The sequence below is a fragment of the Pogoniulus pusillus genome, chromosome Z (assembly GCF_015220805.1).
Source record: "Pogoniulus pusillus isolate bPogPus1 chromosome Z, bPogPus1.pri, whole genome shotgun sequence".
Classification (NCBI taxonomy): domain Eukaryota; kingdom Metazoa; phylum Chordata; class Aves; order Piciformes; family Lybiidae; genus Pogoniulus; species Pogoniulus pusillus.
Genome location: NC_087309.1, coordinates 117,293,348 through 117,318,137, shown reverse-complemented (window position 1 = coordinate 117,318,137; position 24,790 = coordinate 117,293,348). Strand labels below are relative to the sequence as shown.

Sequence of the window (24,790 nt, the reverse complement as noted above, 5' to 3'; positions counted from 1 at the left end):
CTCTGGGTGCCCCCTCACAGGCTCAGAGGGACGCTGTGTGCCCCTGGCCATTGTGATGCTGGGCAAGCTGCTGTGGGTGCCCTGCCTTAGCAGGGAAGTTAGACTGGATCTGCAGAGATCTCCTTCCAACCCCCAGCATTCTGGAGTGCTGTGGCACAGGACTATCCCTGTCTGACAGATACCAGCAGAGGTTGCAGACATTACAACTGTTGTGTGGCACCGGCAGAAGCATCCTCCTTAGAGAGGCAACTGTCTGAAGGGCACAGATTCCTCAGGGGCAAAACCTGCTCAGCAGGCAGGCTGGGCCATGCCTCTTGCCTCCCTGCCTAAACATTAACCAGCACCCAATTGTCCCCCACGAGATCATTTAATTGCCTGGACTAATTAAGCAGGGAGGAATCAATAGCTCCATATGGTCACTGACTGCCAGCGAGAAGGCTGCTGGAACAATTTATTACAAGCCATATCTTCTGGGTCAGAGAGGCAGGAAAATGCCCATGAATTATAGAAGTGGAGCAGGTGACCTCTCCTCCTGCTGGAACGACAGGGAATAAATCCATCCCTGCTTGCCAGAGGCTGACGTGGTGCCCGAGCAGCCCAGGGCTGCTCACATCGCTCAGCAGACGTCTTACAAGCAGGAGTTTACGCCACTGAACACGACCCAGGCTTGCTCCTGACGTCTGCCCTCAAAAGCAGGTGGACATGTCCATGGTTTAAGCCTTGGAAGGAGGTCAGAAGAGCTGACGTGTCCAGCTCCACTTTTCTCAGCTCTGGCTGCCACCCTGCAACACTCTCTCTGCCCACAAAGCTGCTCCAGGCAGAGGTTCATGTCCAACAGCCTGTGGTTTGCACGCAGGAATGTGGTGAAGTGGGAAGATGCCTCCAACACTTCGTGCTGAATGAGACCATCCTTACAAATTACTGCAATCCCAGCATGGGAAGGGTGGGAAAGGGATCAGGGCTGAAGTCAGCACTCAAATCCCTTAAAACTGCTCTGCCTTTCTCTTCTACTTCCACCACCCCAGCAAGACCTTGTCACAGAGTTCCAGCATGGCAGAGGATGGAAGGGAGCTCTGCAGATCACTCAGTCCGACCCTCTGCAGATCACTCACAGCAGTCCTGATGCCTTTACAGTGAGGGTGACAGAGCCTTGGAGCAGGCTGCCCAGAGAGGTTGTGGGATCTCCTTCTCTGGATGCATTCAAACCCTGCCTGGATGCCTTCCTGTGTGCACTGCCCTGGGTGATGCTGCCTTGTCAGGGGAGTTGGGCTGGATGAGCTCTGGAGGTCCCTTCCAGCCTCTGTGGTTCTCTGACACTGTGGTTCTGTGATACTGCTCAAGCAGGGCACCCACAGCAGCTTGGCCAGCAGCACAATGCCCAGGGCAGAGGGGTTGGAAGCTCTCCACAGGAGGAGGTTCCACAACCTCTCTGGGCAGCCTGCTCCAGGCCTCCAGCACCCTCACAACAAAGAAATTTCTCCTCCTGCTCAGCTGGCACCTCCTGGGTTCCACTCTGTGCCCATTGCCCCTTGTGCTGTGCCTGGGCACCAGTGACAAGAGCCTGGCCCCAGCCCCTTGCCCCCCACAGCTCCTTTGTCTCTTGCTTAGCACTGCTCAGATGCCCCCTGGGGCTGCTCCTCTGCAGGCTCTCAGCCCCAGGGGCTCTCAGCCTTTGCTCCTCACAGAGCTGCTCCAGGACACCTCAGCAGCTTTGTAGCCCTCCTCTCAGTGCCTACAAAGCTTCTCCAGGCTGAATTCCAGGTCAAAAACCTCTGTTCTGCAGCCCCCTCGCAACACACTGCTGATCTGTTTTAAGCTTCAGCCAAAACAGGGAAGTGTCTGGAGAGGTTTTTGATGGTCACAGGCTGCAACAAGCCAACGTGAAAGATGTCCAAGGCCCAGAGCACTTGGACAATGCTTCTGCCTGTGGTCACCATCTCACAGAGTCCAGGTATCTGTGAAGCAAAAGGATTTGCTTTCTTGTACCTTAGAATCGTGTTCACGCAGAGCACAGCAATAAAATGAACAGGGATTAGCCCAGGAAGACAGGGATGCTCCTTGAAAATGTCCTGGAATAGCCCTGGAAAACTATCTCACCCTCATGAGCTACCTGCAAGGAAGCAACTGCAGCATGAGGGCTGTCCTCCAGCCCACACCTTCGCTGGTGGGATGGCAGAAGGGACATGTAAGCTGCAGCTGGGTCCATGCACTGCAAACCCCAAGATACTTGAATCCTCAGCATTCGTGCCCTTGGCCTGGCTTCCTGGAAACAGCAGGACTCCAAAACCTGGGGGTGCCAGGAGAAGGACACTGTCAAACCCAGTGGGCACTAAGGTACCTTCACTGTCCACTTCGGGCAGCAGCTTGCGCAGCGGCTTCCTCACTTCCCACGTGCTGTTGATGAACATGGGCATCACCTTGAGCAGCTCCTCTTTGTCTTCCTGGTGGACAACAGGGATTGTCTCCAGAATAAGCTGCATCTGCTCCAGCTCATGACCTCCTAAGCAGGCAGAAAACAGGCAGTGAGATGTGACCCAGAAGCTAAACTGCTCTGGGAATGAGATGCATCAGCACAGCCTCACACGTCCCACCAACCCCTCTGCAGCGATGCTGTCTGGCCCCAGCCACCCCTCCTTGCTCCATGGAAAACGTCCTCATCACCTTCTCAGGAGCCAGCTGTAACCATGCCACTCAAGTCACTTTCCTGCCCCCTCTTTTCCCACCCTGTGCACCCTGTGAGAGCTTCTCCTTCAGTTCTCCTTCTGCAGAGGGAGCGACCACGCAGGTGTGTCTGAGCTCCAGCTGAGGTATCTCCATCTGCCCACCAAGGGTAGAGTCAGACTAGATGGAAAGAAAAGGCAGATGACACCAAGCTAGGAGCAGTCATAGAGCTCTTGGAGGATAGGAGAGCCCTGCAGAGGGACCTGGCCAGGCTGCATGGGTGGGCAGAGGCCAAGGGCATGAGAGTGAACAAGGCCAAGGGCAGGTTGTGCACTTTGACCACAACAACCCCAAGCAGCACTGCAGGCTGGGGCCAGAGTGGCTGAGAGCAGGCAGGCAGAGAGGGCCCTGGGGGTGCTGTGAGAGAGCAGCTGCAGAGGAGGCAGCAGTGCCCAGGTGGGCAGCAGAGCCAGTGGCATCCTGGGCTGGCTCAGGAGCAGTGTGGGCAGCAGCACAAGGGAGGTTCTTGTGCCCCTGTGCTCAGCACTGCTCAGGCCACCCCTGCAGTGCTATGTCCAGTTCTGGGCTCTCTGCCAGGAGCTTCTTCCTAACATCCAGCCTAGACCTGCCCTGGCACAGCTTCAGCCTCTGTCCCCTTGTTCTGTCCCTGGCTGCCTGGCAGCAGAGCCCAACCCCAGCTGGCTACAGCCTCCCTGCAGGCAGCTGCAGGCAGCAATCAGCTCTGCCCTCAGCCTCCTCTGCTGCAGGCTGCACCCCCCCCAGCTCCCTCAGCCTCTCCTCACAGGGCTGTGCTCCAGGCCCCTCCCCAGCCTTGCTGCCCTGCTCTCAACACCTTCCAACACCTCAGCAGCTCTCTGCAATGCAGGAGCCCAGAACTGGACACAGCACTGCAGGGGTGGCCTGAGCAGTGCTGAGCACAGGGGCACAAGAACCTCCCTTGTGCTGCTGCCCACACTGCTCCTGAGCCAGCCCAGGATGCCATTGGCTCTCTTGGCCACCTGAGCACTGCTGCCTCCTCTGCAGCTACTATCCACCAGTACTCCCAGGTCCCTTTCTTCCTGGCTGCTCTCAGCTACTCAGTCCCCAGCCTGTAGTGCTGCTTGGGGTTATTGTGGCCAAAGTGCAGAACCCTGCACTTGTCCATGTTCAGTCTTATCCCATTGGCCTCTGCCCACCCATCCAGCCTGTCCAGGTCCCTCTGCAGGGCTCTCCTACCTTCCAAAAGATCAACACCTGCTCCTAGCTTGGTGTCATCTGCAAACTTACTGATGCTGGACTCAATCCCCAATCTACAACTCTCTTTAAGCAATAGCATGGGTGGGTTCCCTCACAGCCCCACGTGAAGCATCCCACCTCACGTGGCTGTGACAGGGCAGTCACAGAACCACAGTGGTGGGGACTAGAAGGGACCTCTGGAGACCATTGAGTCCAACCACTCTGCCAAAGCAGGTCCACCTGGGGTAGGTCACACAGGAACAGGTTCGGGAAGGCTTTGAAAGTCTCCAGAAGAGGAGGCTCCACAACCTCTGTGGGAAGCCTGTGGCAGAGTCCCAGGGCAGCACCAGGTGTCCTGAGCTACACCATGAAGTGAAGCCTCTCTGAACAGCAGTGACAAGAGAGCTGCCACCACCCCAAAAGTAACACCAGGATGCTGGACCCAGCTCCAGGGATCCCACAGCTTCATCTTGGAATGACTGCCAGTGCCTGGCCTCTGCCCTTTCCCAAGGGGAAAAGCATTGTCTGACCACCTCACAGAATCACAGCATTAACCAGGTTGGAAAAGACCTCTGAGGTGATGGAGTCCAACCTATCCCCTAACAGCTTCTGATTCACTAACCCATGGCACTGAGTGCCTCATGAAGCCTCCTCTCAAACACCTCCAGGGATGGGCATCCACCACCTCCCCTGGCAGCCCATCCAATGCCAATCACTCTTGCTGGGAACAACTTCAGCCTAACCTCCAGCCTGAACTGTTGTTGGTTGCCTGGGAGAAGAGCCCAACCTGGCTACAACCTCCCTGCAGGCAGCTGCAGGCAGCAATCAGCTCTGCCCTCAGCCTCCTCTGCTGCAGGCTGCACCCCCCCAGCTCCCTCAGCCTCTCCTCACAGGGCTGTGCTCCAGGCCCCTCCCCAGCCTTGCTGCCCTGCTCTCAACACCTTCCAGCACCTCAACAGGCTCTCTTGAATTGAGGGGCCCAGAACTGGACACAGCACTCCAGGTGTGGCCTGAGCAGTGCTGAGCACAGGGCAGAAGGACTTCCCTGCTCCTGCTGGCTGCATTCTTCCTGATCCAGGCCAGGATGCCCTTAGCCTTCTTGGCCTCCTGGGCACACTGCTGGCTCATGTTCAGCTACCAACCAGTGTCCTCAGGTCCCTCTCTGCCTGGCTGCTCTCAGCCACCCTGGCCCCAGCCTGTAGTGCTGCTTGGGGTTGTTGTGGCCAAAGTGCAGGACCTGGCACTTGCCCTTGTTCAAACTCCTGGCACTGGGCGGTGCCCATCTGTGCAGCCTGCCCAGGTCCCTCTGCAAAGCTCTCCTGCCCTCTAACAGAGCCATGCTTGCTCCCAACTTGGTGTCACCTGCACACTCACTGCTGCTGGACTCAATCCTCTCATCCAGATCAGCACTAAGGATATTAAACAGAGCTGTGCCCAGCAGCGATCCCCGCGGGGCACCACTAGTGATGTGCCACCGTTCACCACCACTCCTGGTGTCTGTGGGGCAGCAATTCAAGGCTCTGACGGTGACAACCCCCACAACAGCTACGATCCATCCTAGATTTTCCATGCTCTCTGTCCAGGATGCGTTCATCCAGGCACCCCTCACGCCCCGCGGCGAGCGGGCAGCGTGGGCAGCGGCGCGGAGCCGAGCGCCGCGCTAATCAAGGTTAATCCTGCTCCTCAGCGCTCTGCTGGATGTGGCCGAGAGCTCCGCGGCTCATTTCCAGCTTCCTGCGTGCCCAGAGAAGCAGCCTGGCAGGAGAATCGAGTCACACTATCGATCTGCTGTCTGCCAGCAAAGCCAGCTAGAAATCTTCCGTCACTAGGGGCAGGACTGCCCGCGAAGAACAGTGAGCAGCCTGGGCTGGGAGAGCCGGCAGGGATTCTGGGGCTACCTCACCTCATCCCTGCTCTCCGAGTCAGAGGATTGTTTGGGTTGGAAAAGCCCTCCCAAGATCGTGGAGTCCAACCTTCACCCCCACACCACCATGGCCATTAAACCCCAAATGCCATGGCCACGTTTCCTGAACACCTCCAGGGATGGTGACTCCAGCACCTCCCTGGGCAGCCTGTGCCAGTCCCTGACCACTCTTGCAGCAAAGAAATCGTTCCTCATGCCCAACCTTACCCTCCCCTGGCACCATTTCAGGCCATCTCCCCTCTTTCTGTCATCTGAAACTAGAGAGGAGACCAACCCCCACCCCACTGCAACCTCCTTTCAGGGAGAGTCAGGAGGGTCTTACCCTCAGCCTCCTCTTCACCAGACTAAACACCCCCAGGTCCCTCAGCTGCTCCTCCCCAGCCCTGTCCTCCAGATCCTTCACCGTTGTCTTTGCTCTTCTCTGGACACACTGCAGCACCTCAAGGTCTCTCTTGCAGTGGAAGTCATGGATTTCAGGATGCTACAAGCAGCATCCTGCTGCTCCACTGCAAGAGGAGTGACTCATCTGTGGCACAATACTTCTGCAAGTGGGAGTCCAGGCCCTACAGGACGGTGAAGACCATTGCAGACTCCATGCCCTCAGGCAACCCTGTCCTTTCGCAGGTCTCTGGCACCTGGCAGGGCTTGCCCTGCCCAGCCTGGAGTTCTCTGTGGGGTCTGCAGGAGGCTTCCAGCCTCACATTCAGGGAGCTGATCCCTTGGGCAAGGGTTAAGTTCAAACAGTGAGGCTGGGAAAGGGCTTCCATCCATCACGGATGCATGTTCAGTGCAGTCGTGGCCACTCACACCTCAAGGACAAAACTCCAAGCCAGGACATGGTAATGAACTTAAGACAAGCCCAAGCTGGTGTTAGATCAGGTGGTCACCATCAGGTCACAGCTCTGCTCAGAACAAAGCCTCAGAAGCAGACAGAGCAATAGGAAAAGCAAAACCTACCAACCAACCAAACAAAAGAAGACAGAGGGACACCTTCCCAACATCAGCCCCGGGCAAAGAAATTCACTTTCCCGTGGTAAAACTAACTCTAGGCCCCAGGGGAAACCAGAGAGGGCCATCAGGAATGAAACACCTTGTCAGCTGGGCCAGTTCCCAAACTGGGATCAGAATTACAGGGCAATAAAACTCACAAAGCCTCCATGGTTCTCCTCCTGTCAGAACGGCTGACAGGAAGGTACCTGGCAGCTGAGAGGCTTCACACAAAGGAGCTGCTAATGCAAGGCTGGAAGCCTGCAATTACGGCTCTCAGGAACTCAATTCTCCCCCCATTATCCTCTATTTATGTCATTCCTAGGGACCTCCTGGAGGCCCAAACTCCTGGGAAGAGCAACCACCAGCTACAGAGAGGATAAACACAACGTGCTGTCGGTGCCCAAGCAGAGAATGAGGAGCTCTGCAACGTGTCTTGGACAAGGAAGCCCTTCCCCAGGCTGGCAGCCAAGTGCTGGGTGAGCAGCCAAGCCTCTGGGAGCAAACACTCGTCCCACGGGAAAAAACCACCGTGCCAGCTCCTAGCTCTGGGTCACAGATGAACCCCTCAGAGACCTGTGAGCACAGGCAACCTTTCCTGTTCTCTCTTGCTTTTGGATACCTGTTGGCATCATCAGGGGGTAGAGAAGCCACTGGAGGCAGCTGTAGCTGCTCAGCAAGAGATGCAAAGGTTGCATTGGGGTTGGAAGGGACCCTCAAAGGTCATCTTGTCCAACCCCCTCTGCAGTGAGCAGGGACATCCTCAACTAGATTAGGTCACCCAGGGCCACATCGAGTCTGACCTTCAGTGTCTCCAGGCACAGGGCCTCAAGCACAGCCCTGGGCAGCCTGTGCCAGTGTCTCACCACCCTCATTGTGCAGAGCTTCCTCCTGATGTCCAACCTAATTCTGCCCTGCTCCAGTTTCAAACCATTGCCCCTGTCCTGTCCCCACAGGCCCTTCTGAACAGTCCCTTCTCAGCCTGCCTGCAGGTCTCCTTCACATATTGAAATGCAGTTCTAAAGTCTCCCTGGAGCCTCCTCTTCTCCAGGCTGCACACCCCCAGCTCCCTCAGCCTGTCCCAACCCCCTGATCATTTTCATGCCCTCCTCTACCCCCTCTCCACCAGCTCCATGTCCTTGCTGTGCTGAGGGCCCCACAGCTGGCCCCAGCCCTGCAGCTGAAGTCTCCCCAGAGCAGAGCAGAGCAGAGCAGAGCAGAGCAGAGCAGAGCAGAGCAGAGCAGAGGGGCAGGATCCCCTCTCTCCATCTCTGCCCAAGGCTGCCCTTGGCCTTCTGGGCTGGCACTACACACTGCTGCCTCCTGCCCAACTTCTCCTCCACCAGCACCCCACAGATCCTTCTCTGCAGGGCTGCTCTCAATCTCATCACCTCCCCAGCCTGGATTGCCCCAACCCTATCCTACTGATCCTCATGGGGTCCTCCTCAGCCCACTTGTCTGGCCTGTCCAGGCCCCTCTGGATGGATCCTGTCCTTCAGTCTTACCAACTGCACCACTCAGCTTGGTGTCATCTGCAGACTTGCTGAGGGTGCCTCAACACTGTCCCCCACAGCAAACTGCTGGCTAAGCTGTCAGCCCATGGCTTGGATGGCAACACTCTGTGCTGGGTTAGGAACTGGCTGGAGGGCCGGACCCAGAGAGTGGTGGTGAATGGTGCCACATCCAGCTGGCAGCTGTCACTAGTGGTGTCCCTCAGGGATCAGTGCTGGGCCCCATCCTCTTTAACATCTTCATAGATGATCTGGATGAGGGCATGGAGTCAGTCATCAGCAAGTGTGCAGATGACACCAAGCTGGGGGCAGATGTGACTGAGCTGGAGGGCAGAAGGGCTCTGCAGCGGGACCTTGACCGCCTGGACAGATGGGCAGAGGCCAATGGGATGGGGTTCAATAGCTCCAAGTGCAGGGTGCTGCACTTTGGCCACAGCAACCCCATGCAGAGATACAGGCTGGGGTCGGAGTGGCTGAGAGCAGCCAGACAGAGAGGGATCTGGGGGTACTGATTGATACCCACCTGAACATGAGCCAGCAGTGTGCCCAGGTGGCCAAGAGAGCCAGTGGCATCCTGGCCTGCATCAGGAATGGTGTGGTCAGCAGGAGCAGGGAGGTCATTCTGCCCCTGTACTCTGCACTGGTTAGAACACACCTTGAGTACTGTGTTCAGCTCTGGGCCCCCCAGTTTCGGAGGGACATTGAGATGCTTGAGCGTGTCCAGAGAAGGGCAACGAGGCTGGGGAGAGGCCTTGAGCACAGCCCTACGAGGAGAGGCTGAGGGAGCTGGGATTGGTTAGCCTGGAGAAGAGGAGGCTCAGGGGTGACCTTATTACTGTCTACAACTACCTGAAGGGGTGGTTGTGGCCAGGAGGAGGTTGCTCTCTTCTCTCAGGTGGCCAGCACCAGAACGAGAGGACACAGCCTCAGGCTGCGCCAGGGGAAATTTCGGCTCGAGGTGAGGAGAAAGTTCTTCCCTGAGAGAGTCATTGGACACTGGAATGGGCTGCCCGGGGAGGTGGTGGAGTCGCCGTCCCTGGGGCAGTTCAAGGCAAGGTTGGATGTGGCACTTGGTGCCATGGTCTAGCCTTGGGCACTGTGGTAAAGGGTTGGACTTGATGATCTGTGAGGTCTCTTCCAACCTTGGTGATACTGTGATACTGTGATACTGTAACCCCTCTACCTGTATGATTGATGAAGACATTGGACAGCACTGGTCCCAGTACAGACCCCCTGAGGGACACCACTTGTCACCTGCCTCCATCTGGGCATTAGGTGTGAGAGTTAGGGATGCTCCTCCCTGTCTTCCTCGCTGCTGGAGATGGGGAGCTCCCCAAGGGTCTGCCAAACAGATTTCAGCTGTTGGAGCCCTGCTACACTCCTGTGAGCTCTGAGCTAGCCCAACTTCTCATGCTTTGCTGTCTCTCTGCCAAACCCAGAGCCACCTGGGGAGGACAAGAGAAGGGGCTGGAGTTCTCTCACTGCTTGGGCCTACGCAGAAGAGAAGCAGTGAGTGGCACCTGCTCCTAGAAACCTTAATTCAAACAGGTTGCTTAAGCACCCCAAGAAAGACTCCCCAGTTAATTACACTGACTTGTGCTGAGAAGACCATTTCAACCGTGCTGCTGACTCATACCCCAAAACCAATTTACCCAGTGCAAGGCAATTACTGGAGGTTTGCAGCCTTCTGGGAACTTCAGCACTGTTATTTCCCACGGGCTGTTTGCTGCTCTCCAAACTCCTTCCCAAGCAAAGAGGAGCAAAGCAAAGGTGAGCTCATGCTGTCATGCAAGTGGTTGCCAGTTTCAGCTCTTCTGGGCTGTTGGAGGTCCCTCTCCTCCTCTTTAGTCATCAGGAAATGGAAGATGAGACACCACAGGACCCCCACCCCACTGCTGGGCTCCCACCTCAGCTCTTCTTTGCTTACTGGTACAGGAGGAGACCCAGAAAGTGGGGCCAAGACCTTCCTCTAACAACTCTAAGGGCTGTGTTTAAAGCAACTCAAGAGGAATCTGCTCTAGTTGAGGATGTCCCTGCTGACTGCAGTGGGGTCAGACTAGACCTTTAGAGCCCACATCCAACCCAAATCACTCTCAGATTCCATGAATGTGTACTCTGAGCTCTGGTCTTGATCCTCACCTACTAAGTAAGTATCCTGCCATCATCTGGAGGCCCAGTAAGTGATTGCACATGCCCACAGCACTTCTCCAGCTGTGATCTGCCAGATCCCACTCTGTGATCTCTAACTCACTCTGGATTCTCAGGAACTAACCTGCAAAGAAGGTTCCCATATGGCTGCTTTGGGACACCTGACCTGGGACAGAATTGATCACAGGATATTAGTGGATGGAAGGCACCCAAGGAAATCATCCAGTCCAACTCCCCTGCCAGAGCAGGACCACACAATCCAGCTCAGGGCACACAGGAGCACATCCAGACAGGCCTGGAAAGGCTCCACACAAGGAGACTCCACAGCCTCTCTGGGCAGCCTGTGCCAGGGCTCTGGGACCCTTCCAGGCAAGAAGTTCCCCCTTGTGCTGAGCTGGAACCTCCTGTGCTGCAGCTTCCATCCATTGCTGCTTGTCCTGTCCCAGGGAGCAGCGAGCAGAGTCTGTCCCCCTCTCCTGACCCCCTGCCCTCAGGTAGTCATAGACATGGATTAAATCCCCTCTCAGCCTTCTCTTCTCCAGACTAAGCAGCCTCAGGGCCCTCAGCCTCTCCTCAACAGGCAGTGCTGCAGTCCCCTCATCACCCTTGTAGCCCTCCCTTGGACCCTCTCCAGCAGATCCCTGTCCCTCTTCAACTGGGGAGCCCCAAAACTGAAGGCAGTGTTCAAGATGAGGTCTCAGCAGGGCAGAGCAGAGGGGCAGGAGAACCTCCCTGGATCTGCTGGACACACTCTGCTTAATGCACCCCAAAGTCCCATGGGCCTTCCTGGCTACAAGGGCACATTGCTGCCCCATGGTTAACTTGTTATGTGACAGGCAGCACAAAGGAATCCCCAGTTTCCATGTTCTGGTCCCAGATAGAATCACTGTCTTGATCTTTACTCTTTCCTAAGTTCCTCTAGCTTCAGTGCTCAAGTTCACTTGATTTAGACCTCCTGCCTGTAGTGTGGTGAAGAAGATGAAATCTCACCAGCATGGTCACCTCAGCTTGTTCCCCAGAAGCTCTTTATGAGGAGTGGTGGGAAATGAAATATCTCTAAGGCACAATCTCAGCTGGAGGCAGACAGAGGCCAGAAGAACCACATCTGGACCTGCCTTTGCCTCTGTCTTGACCAAGAAGAATGCTTTATCAACCAGCTTGGACACTCAGGTGGCAGATGGCTGATGTCAGCCAATGTAGCTTCTACCCTGGAGTCCATGAACCAGCAGGAAAACCAAGCTGGGGTTGAGAAAGAGGGGTCCAGGAGTTTGGAAAGCCAGGACAAAGATCAGTGCTTGGGTGCTGTGATGGGGACAGCCAGAGAAGGACCTGGACAAGCCAGTCTAGTTTTGCTGTTTGACATGAGGAACAGGAGATTAAGAGTCCTAAAGGATTTCCCTGGGCTTCCAGCTACACTCAGGTTAATACAAGGAGATGTGTTGCTCTGCTCTGGTATAGAACCAGGACCCTGACAGCTGCACTAGGATTTGTTTCTGCTGCACTGTTTACCTGGGGCTAGCTCAGTCCCAGTGCCCTTAGTTCTACACTCTAGAATGGCATTGCCCAGTTTGCTTCTCCCCGAAATGCGTGAAGACCCTTCCACAGTGCAAACCATGGCTTGGCAGGGCAGGCAGCAGGCAGAGCTACCTCCAGAGCACCTCCCAGCAAGACCAAAAACTCCCTGCACCCAGAGGAACAAGCAGCAGGTGGAGATGTCCCTGCTCCTGGGATACATCCTGAGAAGGCACTCGGAGAAGCCAAGCCCAACGTGTTGCTTTCAGAGACAAAGTCCTGAAAACCTGAAAATCTGGGGGAAGGGGAGGCAGAAGGCAAGAGGCAGGAAGGAAAAGGAGGTGATTCCAGTGACCTCTTCGATCTGGTGCCAAATGGCTTCATTTTCAGCTCACACAAAGGAAATCTGGAGGCTGTGAGCGGGGAGGGAGTGACAGATGAGCTGCGGGCGGAGGCCGGCTGCGGAGCTCTGTGGTGCGCTGAAATCTTTGTGAGGAAAACCTCCTCCTCCATTATTAATGAGCCTAATTACTTATTTACAGAGCTCTGCCGAGAGCAGCTCACCAAGTGTGTTAAAAGCTTGTCATTCAAAACACTGATGGGAAAGAAGAAGAGAGAACCAAGGAGGAGCACTGCTGCTGCGGGCCTTGGGCAGGCAGGCAGCGCGTCCAACAGGCAGAGAGCAGTTCCTCCGCTCCTGAAGGACACATCCCAGCTTGGGAAGCACAACATTGCTCCTGACAGGAGCAGGAGCTGCTCTTTAATCTGCACTAAAGAAAGACTGGCCTCTCGAGGACATCAGAGCTGAGTTTCAAATGCTGCACTGATAATTACCTCCTCCTTGCCAGTGCTGCTTCTCTGCTTTTCCTTGCACCACACTTTTGCAGCTCTACTATCCACTATCCACTATCCAATGTTCATTATCCACTATCCACTATCCATCAGCAGGAAAATCCTGACAATGGCTAAAACTCCCAGAATTGGGATGGTGGGGTTGAAAGAGGCCTCTGGAGATCATCCAGTCCAAACCCCCTACTAAAGCAGGGCAACCACAGCAGCTTGCCCACAATGCCCAGAAGGATTTGGAAGCTCTCCACACAAGGAGACTCCACAACCACTTTCCTGGGCAGTCTGGTCCAGGCCTCCAGCACCCTCACAACAAAGAAATTTCTCCTCCTGCTCAGTTGGAACCTCTTGGGTTCCATTCTGTGCCCATTGTCCCTTGTGCTGTGTCTGAGCATCAGTGACAAGAGCCTGGCCCCAGCCTCTCGCCCCCCACAGCCCCTTTGTGTCTTGCTGAGCACTGCTCAGATTCCCTCTGGGGCTGCTCTTCTGCAGGCTCTCAGCCCCAGGGGCTCTCAGCCTTTGTTTCTCGCAGAGCTGCTCCAGGCCCTTCAGCAGCTTTGCAGCCTCTCCTGGACTCTCTCCATCAGCTCTCTGTATCTCTGGGACTCCAGATGTGGCCTCACTAGAACAGAGTAGAAGGGGAGGAGAACCTCTCTTGCCCTGCTGGCCATACTTCTTCATGCACCCCAGGACTCCATTTGCCTTCTTGGCCCCCAGGGTACATCAGTGGTTCATGGTGAACTTGCTGTCCCTCAGCACTCCAAGCTCCTTCACAGAGCTGATTTCCAGTAGCTCACCCTCTCACCAGTCCTGCTGCAGGAGGTTGTTCTTCCCCAGCTGCAGGACCCTACCCTTTCTCTGGCTGAACTCCATGAGGTTCCTCCCCACGCAGCTCTCGGCCTGTCCAGGTGGCGCTGAGTGACAGCACAGCCTGAGGGGTGCTCCAGTTCTGTACCACCAGCAAACTGCCCGAGGGTGCCCTCTGCCCCTTCACACAGGTCACTGGTGAAGATGCTGAACGAGCCTGTAGCCAGTGCTGGAAAGGATCAGTGCATTGAGATGTGCTCCCTCAAAGACTAGAGAACAACCTTGAGGATACCAATCGCCATCTGAGGCACAAAGTACAAACCTCCTGGAACAAGGCCACATTATCTCCTGTCTTTATTCTCCACCCTGTGATATATTTTTAGCATCCTCCCAACACAAAGCTCTTATTTTCTGCTGGCAATCTGGAAAGAGAAAAAGGTTCTGTTGTCTCATCTGAATTGTCCTTTGTCTGGGGTTTGGCTTTCAGGAGCAGACTGTCCCTGCCCCGCATGGCTCCGCATGGAAACGCTGTTGAGACTGGGCTGCCTTGGGCACCTCAGTGGATGCCATCACACCCACCCCATACCACCACAACTCCTTCCCATGCAAGCACAAGCAGGCTGCATGAAAAATCAAGATGGGAGCTCTCCTCCACCCCCTGCCTCTATCAGGGAAGTCTGCACCGACCGAGCGATCCTCTAACAGCATAGGTTGTGCAAGTGAAGCTTGCTCTGGAGAGAGCTCTCACACTGGCTGGGGTTGTTCAGCCTGGAGAAAAGGAGGCTGGAGGGAGACCTTCTGGCTCACTGCAGCTCCCTCACAAAAGGCTGGAGTCAGGTGAAGGTTGGTCCCTTTTCTCAAGCCACAAGTGATAGGACAAGAGAATATGGCCTCAAGTTGCATCTGAGGAGGTTTATGTTTGACACAAGCAACAATTTCTTTATGGAAAGGATTGCCAAGGCCTGGACCAGGCTGCCCAGGGAGGGCAGTGGTGTGTAGCTGTGGTGCTAAGGGACATGGTTCAGTGGTGAGCTGCCAGTGCTGGGTCAATGGTTAGACTGGATGATCTTAAACCTCTCTTCCAACCAAAAGATCCAATGGTCTATGATCTAACAACCAACTGCAGGATCACAAGATGTTAGGGGTTGGAAGAGACCCAAAGAGATTGAATCATAGAATCAACCAGGTCGAAAGTGACCTCCAAGCTCATCTAGTCCAACCTAGCACCCAGACCATGGCACTAAGTGCCCCAGCCAGGCTTTGCTTCAACACCTCCAGGCACAGCCACTCCACCACCTCCCTGGGCAGCCCATTCCAATGCCAATCACTCTCTCTGCCAGGAACTTCCTCCTAACATCCAGCCTGAATCTGTCCTAACACAGCTTGACCCTTGCTCTGTTGCTGGTTACCTGGCAGCAGAGCCCAACCCCACCTGACTACAGCCTCCCTGCAGGCAGCTGCAGGCAGCAATCAGCTCTGCCCTCAGCCTCCTCTGCTGCAGGCTGCACCCTCCCAGCTCCCTCAGCCTCTCCTCACAGGGCTGTGCTCCAGGCCCCTCCCCAGCCTTGCTGCCCTGCTCTCAACACCTTCCAGCACCACAACAGCTCTCTGCAATGCAGGAGCCCAGAGCTGGACACAGCACTGCAGGGGTGGCCTGAGCAGTGCTGAGCACAGGAGCACAAGAACCTCCCTTGTCCTGCTGCCCACACTGCTCCTGAGCCAGCCCAGGATGCCATTGGCTCTGCTGCCCACCTGGGCACTGCTGCCTCCTCTGCAGCTGCTCTCTCACAGCACCCCCAGGGCCCTCTCTGCCTGCCTGCTCTCAGCCACTCTGGCCCCAGCCTGCAGTGCTGCTTGGGCTTGCTGTGGCCAAAGTGCACAACCTGCCCTTGGCCTTCTTCACTCTCATCCCCTTGGCCTCTGCCCACCCATCCAGCCTGGCCAGGTCCCTCTGCAGGGCTCTCCTACCTTCCAACAGATCAACACCTGCTCCTAGCTTGGTGTCATCTGCAAACTCACTTTTGCTGGACTCAATCCCCTGCTCCAGATCATCAGTGAAGACATTGAACAGGACTGTGCCAGCACTGGTCCCTGGGGCACAGCACCAGTGCCAGCTGCCAGCTGACTGTGGCACCATTCACCACCGCTCTCTGGGCCCTGCCCTCCAGCCAGTTCCTGACCCATCTCAGAGTCAATCTGTCTAAGCCAGGAGATGCCAGCTGTGCCAGGAGTTGCTGGTGGCAGACAGTGTCAAAGGCTTTGAAGTCCAGGCAGATTAGGAGAAGAGAGGAGGAATTCCCTCTGCCACACTAAAAGTCCTTCAAATTGCGAAGGAAGGAAGGAAGGAAGGAAGGAAGGAAGGAAGGAAGGAAGGAAGGAAGGAAGGAAGGAAGGAAGGAAGGAAGGAAGGAAGGAAGGAAGGAAGGAAGGAAGGAAGGAAGGAAGGAAGGAAGGAAGGAAGGAAGGAAGGAAGGAAGGAAGGAAGGAAGGAAGGAAGGAAGGAAGGAAGGAGCAAAACAGCCCAAGGAAGTGAGAAACCTACCAGCAAAGAGCATCCTTCCTGTTAGCATCTCGGCCAGGATGCAGCCTGCTGCCCACATGTCGATGGCTTTGGTGTAGTTGTTTGGCGAGAGCAGGAGGCGAGGGGAGCGGTACCACTTTGTTACCAAGCCTTCAGAGAGGTAACCCTGAAAAAAGCAGAGGCAGAGATGTCAGAAAACCCTGAGAGAAACCTCCTCTGCTCCTCCTTGATCAGCCCTTGCTGCCCACCGTGGCCCCACCATCAGATCCTGCAAGGGAGCTGCACCAGGGACAGGCTGCAGTTGTCTGTCCTGTGGAAGCAAAGAGATGAGGCACACCACTGGAAACAGAGGCGCTTTGGTGCTGCAGGAGGCAAAGCATTTGCTGCTTACCCCTTCTCTCCCAAAAAAAAAGCAACCCAAATCCAAACTTGCTTGCTGTTTGACACCTTGGTATCCTGGCCTGGATCAGGAAGAGCATGGCCAGCAGGAGCAGGCTGTGCAGGGGCTGTGTGATCCCTGCTCCCAGAGCTGTCACATAGTCACCATCACGGAAAGGTGGTGGGAGCACAGCCCGGTGAGAAGTGGCTGAGGGAGCTGGGGGGGTGCAGCCTGCAGCAGAGGAGGCTGAGGGCAGAGCTGATTGCTGCCTGCAGCTGCCTGCAGGGAGGCTGTAGTCAGGTGGGGTTGGGCTCTGCTGCCAGGTAACCAGCAACAGAAGAAGGGGACACAGCCTCAAGCTGTGCCAGGACAGGGTCAGGCTGGAGGTTAGGCAGAAGTTGTTCCCAGCAAGAGTGATTGGCATTGGATGGGCTGCCTGGGAAGGTGGTAGAGTCCCCATCCCTGGAGGTGTTTGAAAGGAGGCTGCATGAGGCACTTAGTGCCATGGGTTAGTGAAGGTGTTAGGGGATAGGTTGGACTCGATGATCTCAGAGGTCTTTTCCAACCTGGTTAATGCTGTGAGTGAAGCATCTTCTGTGAAGGACAGATGGCTTTAATAGCACAGATTTGCAGATCATACCTGCAGAAGTTATTTCAGGTCACTGTTAGAGGACTTGGGTGTGTTACATAAATTCCAGCTCCACCATCTGGCACATTTTGGAAGATAAGTTCACTTTATTGAAGTAGTCTGCTGAGCTTGCAGCTATAACACCAGTGTGTGAAGCTTAGGTCAGGGACCTCTGCACATCATCCAGCCCAGCCCCTTGGCTCAAGCAGGGCAACCACAGCAGCTTGTCCAGAATCACAATGGCCAGAGGAGGTTGGAGGGAGACTCCACAACCTCTCTAGGCAGCCTGCTCCAGGCTTCCAGCACCCTCACAACAAAGAAGCTTCTCCTTGTGGTCAGGTGGAAGACATGTCCCTCCATGGCTCCCTGAACTGCTGGTTACATCAAGCTACAAGGAGTTGGCAATGAAAGAGGAATGGAAGGGGAAAAGGGAAGAAGAGGGGAAAGGGGAGAAGAGGAAAAAGGAGAGAAGAGGGAAAAGGGAAGAAGAGGAAAAGAAGAAGATGTGAAAAAGGGGAAGAAGAGGAAAAAGGGAAGAAGAAGAAGAAAATGGGAAGAAGAGGAAAAAGAGAAGAAGAGGAAAAGAGGAAGAGGAGGGAAAAGGGAAGAGGAGAAGGGGAAGAAGAGGAGAAGGGGAAGAAGAGGGGAAAGGGAAGAAGAGGAAAAGGAGAAGAATCATAGAATCAACCAGGTTGGAAGAGACCTCCAAGCTCATCCAGTCTAATCACCCAGCTCTATCCAATCAACCAGACCATGGCACTAAGTGCCTCACCCAGGTTTTTCTTGAACAACTCTAAGGATGGCAACTCTACCACCTCCCTGGGCAGCTGGAAGAAGAGGGAAAAGGGAATGAGAGGGAAAAGGGGGAAAGAGGGTAAAGGGGGAAAAGGTGTGGGGGGAAAGGGGGAGATAGGGGTGGACAAAGAGGAGAATATGGGGGGAAGAGGCAGCTGCCCAGAGAGGTTGTGGAGTCTCCTTCTCTGGAGGCTTCCAAACCCTGCCTGGATGCATTCCTGTGTGCACTACCCTGAGTGATGCTGCTCTGGCAGGGAGGTTGGGCTGGATGAGCTCTGGAGGTCCTTTCCAGCCACTAAGGTCCTGTCATTCTGTAAACCTCTCCTGGGGCAGCTTAAGGTCATTTTCTCTTGTTGCTTGGCAGAAAAGCCCAACCCCCACCTGGCTGAAACCTCCTCTCAGGGAGCTGTACAGAGCCAGAAGGTCTCCCCTCAGACTCCTTTTCTTCAGTCTGAACACCCCCAGCTCCCTCAGCTGCTCCTCCACAGGCCTGTGCTCCAGACCCTTCCCCAGCTTTGCTGCCATCCTCTGCACACACTCCAGCATCTCCTTGCCCTTCCTGGAGTGAAGGGCCCATAGCTGATCCCAGGACTCAGGGAGTTTCCTCACCAGTGCAAAGCAGTGGGTAACAACCTCTTTGCCCTGCTCCTGCTGGCCACACCACTGCTGATCCAAGGCCACATGCTGGTGGCCTTCTTGCCCACCTGGACACACACTTGATCATCTTCAAATAGCTGTAGACCAACACCCCCAGGTCCTTTTCCACTGGGCAGTCTCCAGCCACTCTGCCCCAATCCTGGACCATTCATGGAGCTGTTGTGACCCAGCTGCAGGGGCTGTTAATTGGCCTTGTTGAACCTCACCTGGCTGACCTTGGCCCATTGATCCAGCCTGTCCAGATCTCTCTGCAGAGCCTCCCTACCCTCAAACAGATCAACAGAACGAATCACAGAACACATTGGGTTGGAAGGGACCTTTTAAGGTAAGTAAAGCAGGATAATCAATGCTCCTACCCAAGTTGGTGCCACCAAGTGCCCTCACAGCACCCTATGGGACAAAGACCAAACACTGTTGTCTCTTTGGACCATAGCCCTCCTGCTTCTAAAACTCCCCATGGAGATTTAACCCAGAGAGTGGTGGTGAATGGTGCCACATCCAGTTGGCAGCTGGCACCAGTGGTGTGCCCCAAGGATCAGTGCTGGGCACAGTCCTGTTCAATATCTTTACTGATGATCTGGAGCAGGGGATTGAGTCCAGCATCAGTAAATTTGCAGCTGGCACCAAGCTGGGAGCAGCGGTGGAGCTGTTGGAGGGTAGGAGAGCCCTGCAGAGGGACCTGGCCAGGCTGGATGGGTGGGCAGAGGCCAATGGGATGAGATTGAACAAGGCCAAGGGCAGGGTTCTGCACTTTGGCCACAACAACCCCAAGCAGCACTGCAGGCTGGGGACAGAGTGGCTGAGAGCAGCCAGAAGGAAAGAGACCTGGGGGTACTGGTAGATAGTAGCTGAAGATGAGGCAGCAGTGTGCCCAGGTGGCCAAGAGAGCCAATGGCATCCTGGCCTGCATCAGGAACAGTGTGGCCAGTAGGACAAGGGAGGTTCTTGTGCCCCTGTACTCAGCACTGGTCAGGCCACACCTTGAGTGCTGTGTCCAGTTCTGGGCTCCTCCATGGCAGAGAGATGTTGAGGTGCTGGAATGTGTCCAGAGAAGGGCAACAAAGCTGGTGAGGGGCCTGGAGCACAAATCCTATGAGGAGAGGCTGAGGGAGCTGGGGGTGTGCAGCCTGCAGAAGAGGAGGCTCAGGGCAGAGCTGATTGCTGCCTGCAGCTGCCTGCAGGGAGGCTGTAGCCAGGTGGGGTTGGGCTCTTCTGCCAGGCAACCAGGGACAGAACAAGGGGACACAGTCTCAAGCTGTGCCAGGGGAGGTCTAGGATGGATGTTAGGAGGAAGTTGTTGGCAGAGAGAGTGATTGGCATTGGAATGGGCTGCCCAGGGAGGTGGTGGAGTCGCTGTCCCTGGAGGTATTCAAGAAAAATCTGGATGAGGCACTTAGTGCCATGGTCTGGTTGACTGGATAGGGCTGGGTGCTAGGTTGGACTGGATGATCTTGGAGGTCTCTTCCAACCTGCTTGATTCTATGATTCTATGATTTAGTTCTGAACCCAACTGCCAAGCACTCAGCCACTCCCACTGGCATGAAGAAGATGCCTTCAAGGCTGTAAATAAGGCTGGCATCAGCAGGGATGTCCCAACACCCTTGGCCAAGCTCCAGACGTGTGGTTGCCACACTGATGTTGGACAGGAAGAGTCATTTCATCAGGATAACTCTGGAATCTCCCCCTCTGTATTAAATACAATCCAAGAGCAGAGCGAGGTAGATTGGAACACAGTAGAAGAGGCAAAATAAAATGGAATTACAGCCTCAAATTTGATTTAAATGAAACATTTGGAGGGTATCAAAATGCAACAGGAGCATAAAAACCTGAGTAAAAATCTCCACCCTAAGTGATATCATTCCATAAACTGCTTTCAGCTGCAATACAATCACAACTTTCCCATCAGAAATGATGCAATCAGGTTGTCAGTTTTCTTCTAGTTCTCATTCCTAATCCCTTTTATGTTGCACTTTACTGCTCATGATGAAATGGACCAAAGATGCTACAAGGCTCTTTATGTTCCTAGTTTCTAAGGAAATAAACCTTAGGGGGGTTAGTGATCCAGGGCAGTTCCTGGATGGAGTGGTTTTTATTTCCTCCCCCTTTCCCAGCAAAGGAAGGTCACATTCCCTCCAGATTCAAAGTCCAGCTCAGATGATTCTCCTCCCTGAAGCAAGGTGGATTTGAGTAACCTCACCTTCCCCTGCCATGTGAGGTTGCTGGTGGTAATTAACCAGCAGCAGTTCTCATTGTCCTTCCCCTTTCTGTCACCCATCACCATGCATGTGTCTGTCACCTCCCTGGTTTCATAACCCAGGTCACAGGGTCACCTACAGCCAAGCCTTTGGAAAGGAGCAACCTACAGCTCCTCTCCATCCGACTGAGCTGTGGACCATACACCCAGAGGAGGTTATTCTTCCCTTGTACTCAACACACCTCAAGTGCTGTGTCCAGTTCTGGGCTCCTCCATTGCAGAGAGATGTTGAGATGCTGGAAGGTGCCCAGTGCAGGGCAGCAAGGCTGGGGAGGGGCCTGGAGCACAGCCCTGTGAGGAGAGGCTGAGGGAGCTGGGGGGGTGCAGCCTGCAGCAGAGGAGGCTGAGGGCAGAGCTGATTGCTGCCTGCAGCTGCCTGCAGGGAGGCTGTAGCCAGGTTGGGCTCTTCTCCCAGGCAACCAGCAACGGAACAAGGGGAGACACGGCCTCAAGATGTGCCAGGGCAGGTTCAGACTGGATGTCAGGAGGAATTGTTGGCAGAGAGAGTGATTGGCATTGGAATGGGCTGCCCAGGGAGATGGTGGAGGCATCATCTCAGGAGGAGTTCAAGCCAAGCCTGGCTGGGGCACTTAGTGCCATGGTCTGGTTGATTGGGCAGGGCTGGGTACTAGGTTGGGCTGGGTGAGCTTGGAGCTCTCTGACAACCTGCTTGAGTCTATGATTCTATGATTCCCATGGCACTCCACTGCTGGGCACTGAGTTATCCCTCCTCTTCCACCTGAAAGTGCTCAAGTCCATAGGACCCAATGAGTGCTGAGGGAACTGGCAGATGAGGTTGCTAAACCTCTCTCTATTCTGTTCCAAATGTCCTGGCAGTCTGGTGCAGTCCCCACTGACTGGAAAAAGGGAAACATAACCCCTATTTGCAAAACGGGTAGGAAGGAGGAGCCAGGGAACTCCAGGCCAGTCAGGCTCACTTCTGTGCCCAGTAAGATCATGGAGCAGATCCTCCTGGAGGCATTGCTGAGACAGGAGAATAGCAAAGAGGTGATTTGGTCCAATCATCACGGCTGTACCAAGGGCAAATTCTGCCTGACATCCCTGGTGGCCTTCTATGAACAGGTCACAGCATGAATAGATGAGGGGAGAGCAACTGAATGCATTGAGCTGGCCCTGAGCAAGGCCTTTGGCAGTGTCCCACACCACATCCAGGTCTCCCAGCTGGTGGCACAGGGGTTAGAGGGGTGGGGACCACTGGATGGGTACAGAACTGGCTTGGTGGCAGCACCCAAGGAGTGGCTGTCAATGGCTCCATGGCCAAGTGCAGGCAGTGACAAGCAGGGTCCAACAGGGATCAGTCTGGGACCAGGCTTGTTCAACCTCCTTGTGGGTGCCATGGGCAGAGGCAGTGAGTGCAGCCTCAGCAGGTTTGCTGCCCACACCAAGCTGTGTGGTGCAGCAGCCAGGCTGGAGGGCAGGATCCATCCAGAGGGAGCTGCACAGGCTGCAGAGGTGGGCACAAGCCAAGCTCAGGAGGTGCAACAAGAGCAAGGGCAAGGTCCTGCAGCTGGCTAGAGGCAATGCCAAGCACAGATCCAGGCTGGGCAGGGACTGGCTGGAGAGCAGCCCTGAGGAGAGGCACTTGGGGGTGCTGGGGGAGGAGAAGCTCAGCAGCAGCCAGCAGTGTGCACTTGCAGCCCAGAGAGCCAAGCAGAGCCTGGGCTGCAGCAGCAGCAGTGTGGCCAGCAGGGCCAGGGAGGGGATTCTGCCCCTCTCCTCTGCTCTGCTGAGAGCCCACCTGGAGTCCTGCATCCAGCTGTGGAGCCCCTGGGACAAGAGGGCTGTGGAGATGCTGGCAGGGGTCCAGAGCAGGGCCAGGAGGATGCTCAGAGGCTGCAGCAGCTCTGCTGTGAGCACAGCCTGAAAGAGTTGGGGCTGTGCAGGCTGCAGCAGAGGAGGCTCCCAGGGGACCTTCTTGTGGCCTGCCAGGATCTGAAGGGGGCTCCAGAAAAGCTGGGGAGGGACTTTTGAGGGTGTGAGGGAGTGGCAGGAGTGGGGGGAATGGAGCAAAGCTGGAGGTGGGGAGAGTGAGGCTGGAGGTGAGGAGGAAGTTGTTGGTGATGAGAGTGGTGAGAGGCTGGGATGGGTTGCCCAGGGAGGGGGTTGAGGCCCCATGGCTGGAGGTGTTTCAGGCCAGGCTGTGTGAGGCTGTGTGCAGCCTGCTCTAGGGTAGGGTGTCCCTGGGCATGGCAGGGGGTTGGAACTGGCTGCTCCTTGTGGTGCCTTCCAGCCCTGACTGGTTCTATGATTCTAGGTGAGGTTATCTGGGGCTGTGAGCAACCTGCTCTAGTTGCAGGTGTCCCTGATGAATGCAAGTGGGTTGGAGTAGGTGAACATGAAAGGTCCCTTCCAACTCAAACCACTCTGATTCTTTTCTGATACCAGAAAGACCTGAAGGAAGGTTTGAAAAACAAATTTTCCTGACCTAGACTGAGGTCCTCCAGGAGGAGAGGCTGCAGGTCCTTCCCAGTACTGAAAGGCTTGTCCAGTCTCCACACCTACATCTTTCTGCTTCCCTAGCATCAAAAGAGTCCAGATCTGCTTTTTCTATACCATCTGGAGGAAGTTCAGCATGGGGAAGAGAAGGCTTCAAGGAGACCTTCTGGTGGCCTTTCAGTGCTTAAAGGAGCTTCAGAGAAAGCTGGGGTCAGAGTTTTTCTCAAGGGCTGTTGTTCCAGGCCAAGAGGTGATGATTTGAACTGAAAGAGGGAGGTTGAGAGTGGAGAGAAGGGAGAAATGTTTGAGACTGAGGGTGGTGAGAGCCTATGCCAGGCTGCCCAGAGAGCTGGGAGCTGTCCCATGGCTGGCAGCACTGCAGGGGAGGTTGTTTGGGCCTCTGAGCAACCTGAGTTGCAGAAAGTCCCTGCTGAGTGCAGGGGGTTGACTGGATGAGCTTTGAAGGTCCCTTATAACTCAAAGCCTTCTGTCATTCCATGAAGTAGGTCCTGTAGGTTGTCAGGTCCTACGGAAAAGTATCACAGAATGCAGAACCACAGTGTTAACCAGGCTGGAAAAGACCTCTGAGATCTTTGAGTCCAACCTGTCCCCTAACAGCTTCTGATTCACTGACCCATGGCACTGAGTGCCTCATGCAGCCTCCTCTCAGACACCTTCAGGGATGGGCACTCCACTACCTCCCTGGGCAGCCCATCCCAGTGCCAATCACTCTTGCTGGGAACAACTTCTGCCTGACAGCCAGCCTGAACCTGCCCTGGTACAGCTTGAGGCTGTGTCCCCTTCTTCTGTTGATGAGTGCCTGGCAGCAGAGCCCAACCCCACCTGGCTACAGCCTTCCTGCAGTCAGCAATGAGCTCTGCCCTCAGCCTCCTCTGCTGCAGGCTGCACCCTCCCAGCTCTCTCAGCCTCTCCTCACAGGGCTGTGCTCCAGGCCCCTCCCCAGCCTTGCTGCCCTGCTCTCAACACCTTCCAGCACCTCAGCAGCTCTCTGCAATGCAGGAGCCCAGAACTGGACACAGCACTGCAGGGGTGGCCTGAGCAGTGCTGAGCACAGAGGCACAAGAACCTCCCTTGTCCTTCTGGCTGCACTCTTCCTGATTCAGGCCAGGATGCCATTGGCCTTCCTGGCCCCCTGGGCATACTGCTGCCTCCTGTTCAGCTGCCAACCAGTCCCCCCAGCTCCCCTAGCCACTTCTCACAGGGCTGTGCTCCCACAACCTTTCTGTGATGGTGATTACATTACAGCTCTGAGAGCAGGGATCACACAGTCATTGGCACAGTCATGGGACCCACCCAAACCTGGCCTGGGCATAGGCTCATGGTGCCAAGGCTTAGACAAGGGTAGCAGTCATGTGAGGACGAAGACCTGAAGCACTTCCATCACCTGTGCAAGGCACAGGCCTTAAGCATGAGAATTTCACCACTGACAGAGATTCAAGCAGACAG

General features: G+C 55.3%; 1 protein-coding gene across 2 annotated transcripts in view; it reads right to left on the bottom strand.

Moving 5' to 3' along the window:
- Positions 1-24,790, bottom strand: part of MAPK4 (mitogen-activated protein kinase 4) — a 132,761-nt gene that overhangs the window by 17,572 nt on the left and 90,399 nt on the right. For both annotated transcript variants that reach the window (XM_064176677.1, XM_064176676.1), the window contains exons 4-5: positions 16,175-16,319; positions 2,339-2,500 (exon numbers count right to left, since the gene is read on the bottom strand). In XM_064176677.1, the coding sequence (XP_064032747.1) occupies positions 2,339-2,500; positions 16,175-16,319 (307 nt within the window). The remainder of the gene's footprint in view (positions 1-2,338; positions 2,501-16,174; positions 16,320-24,790) is intronic.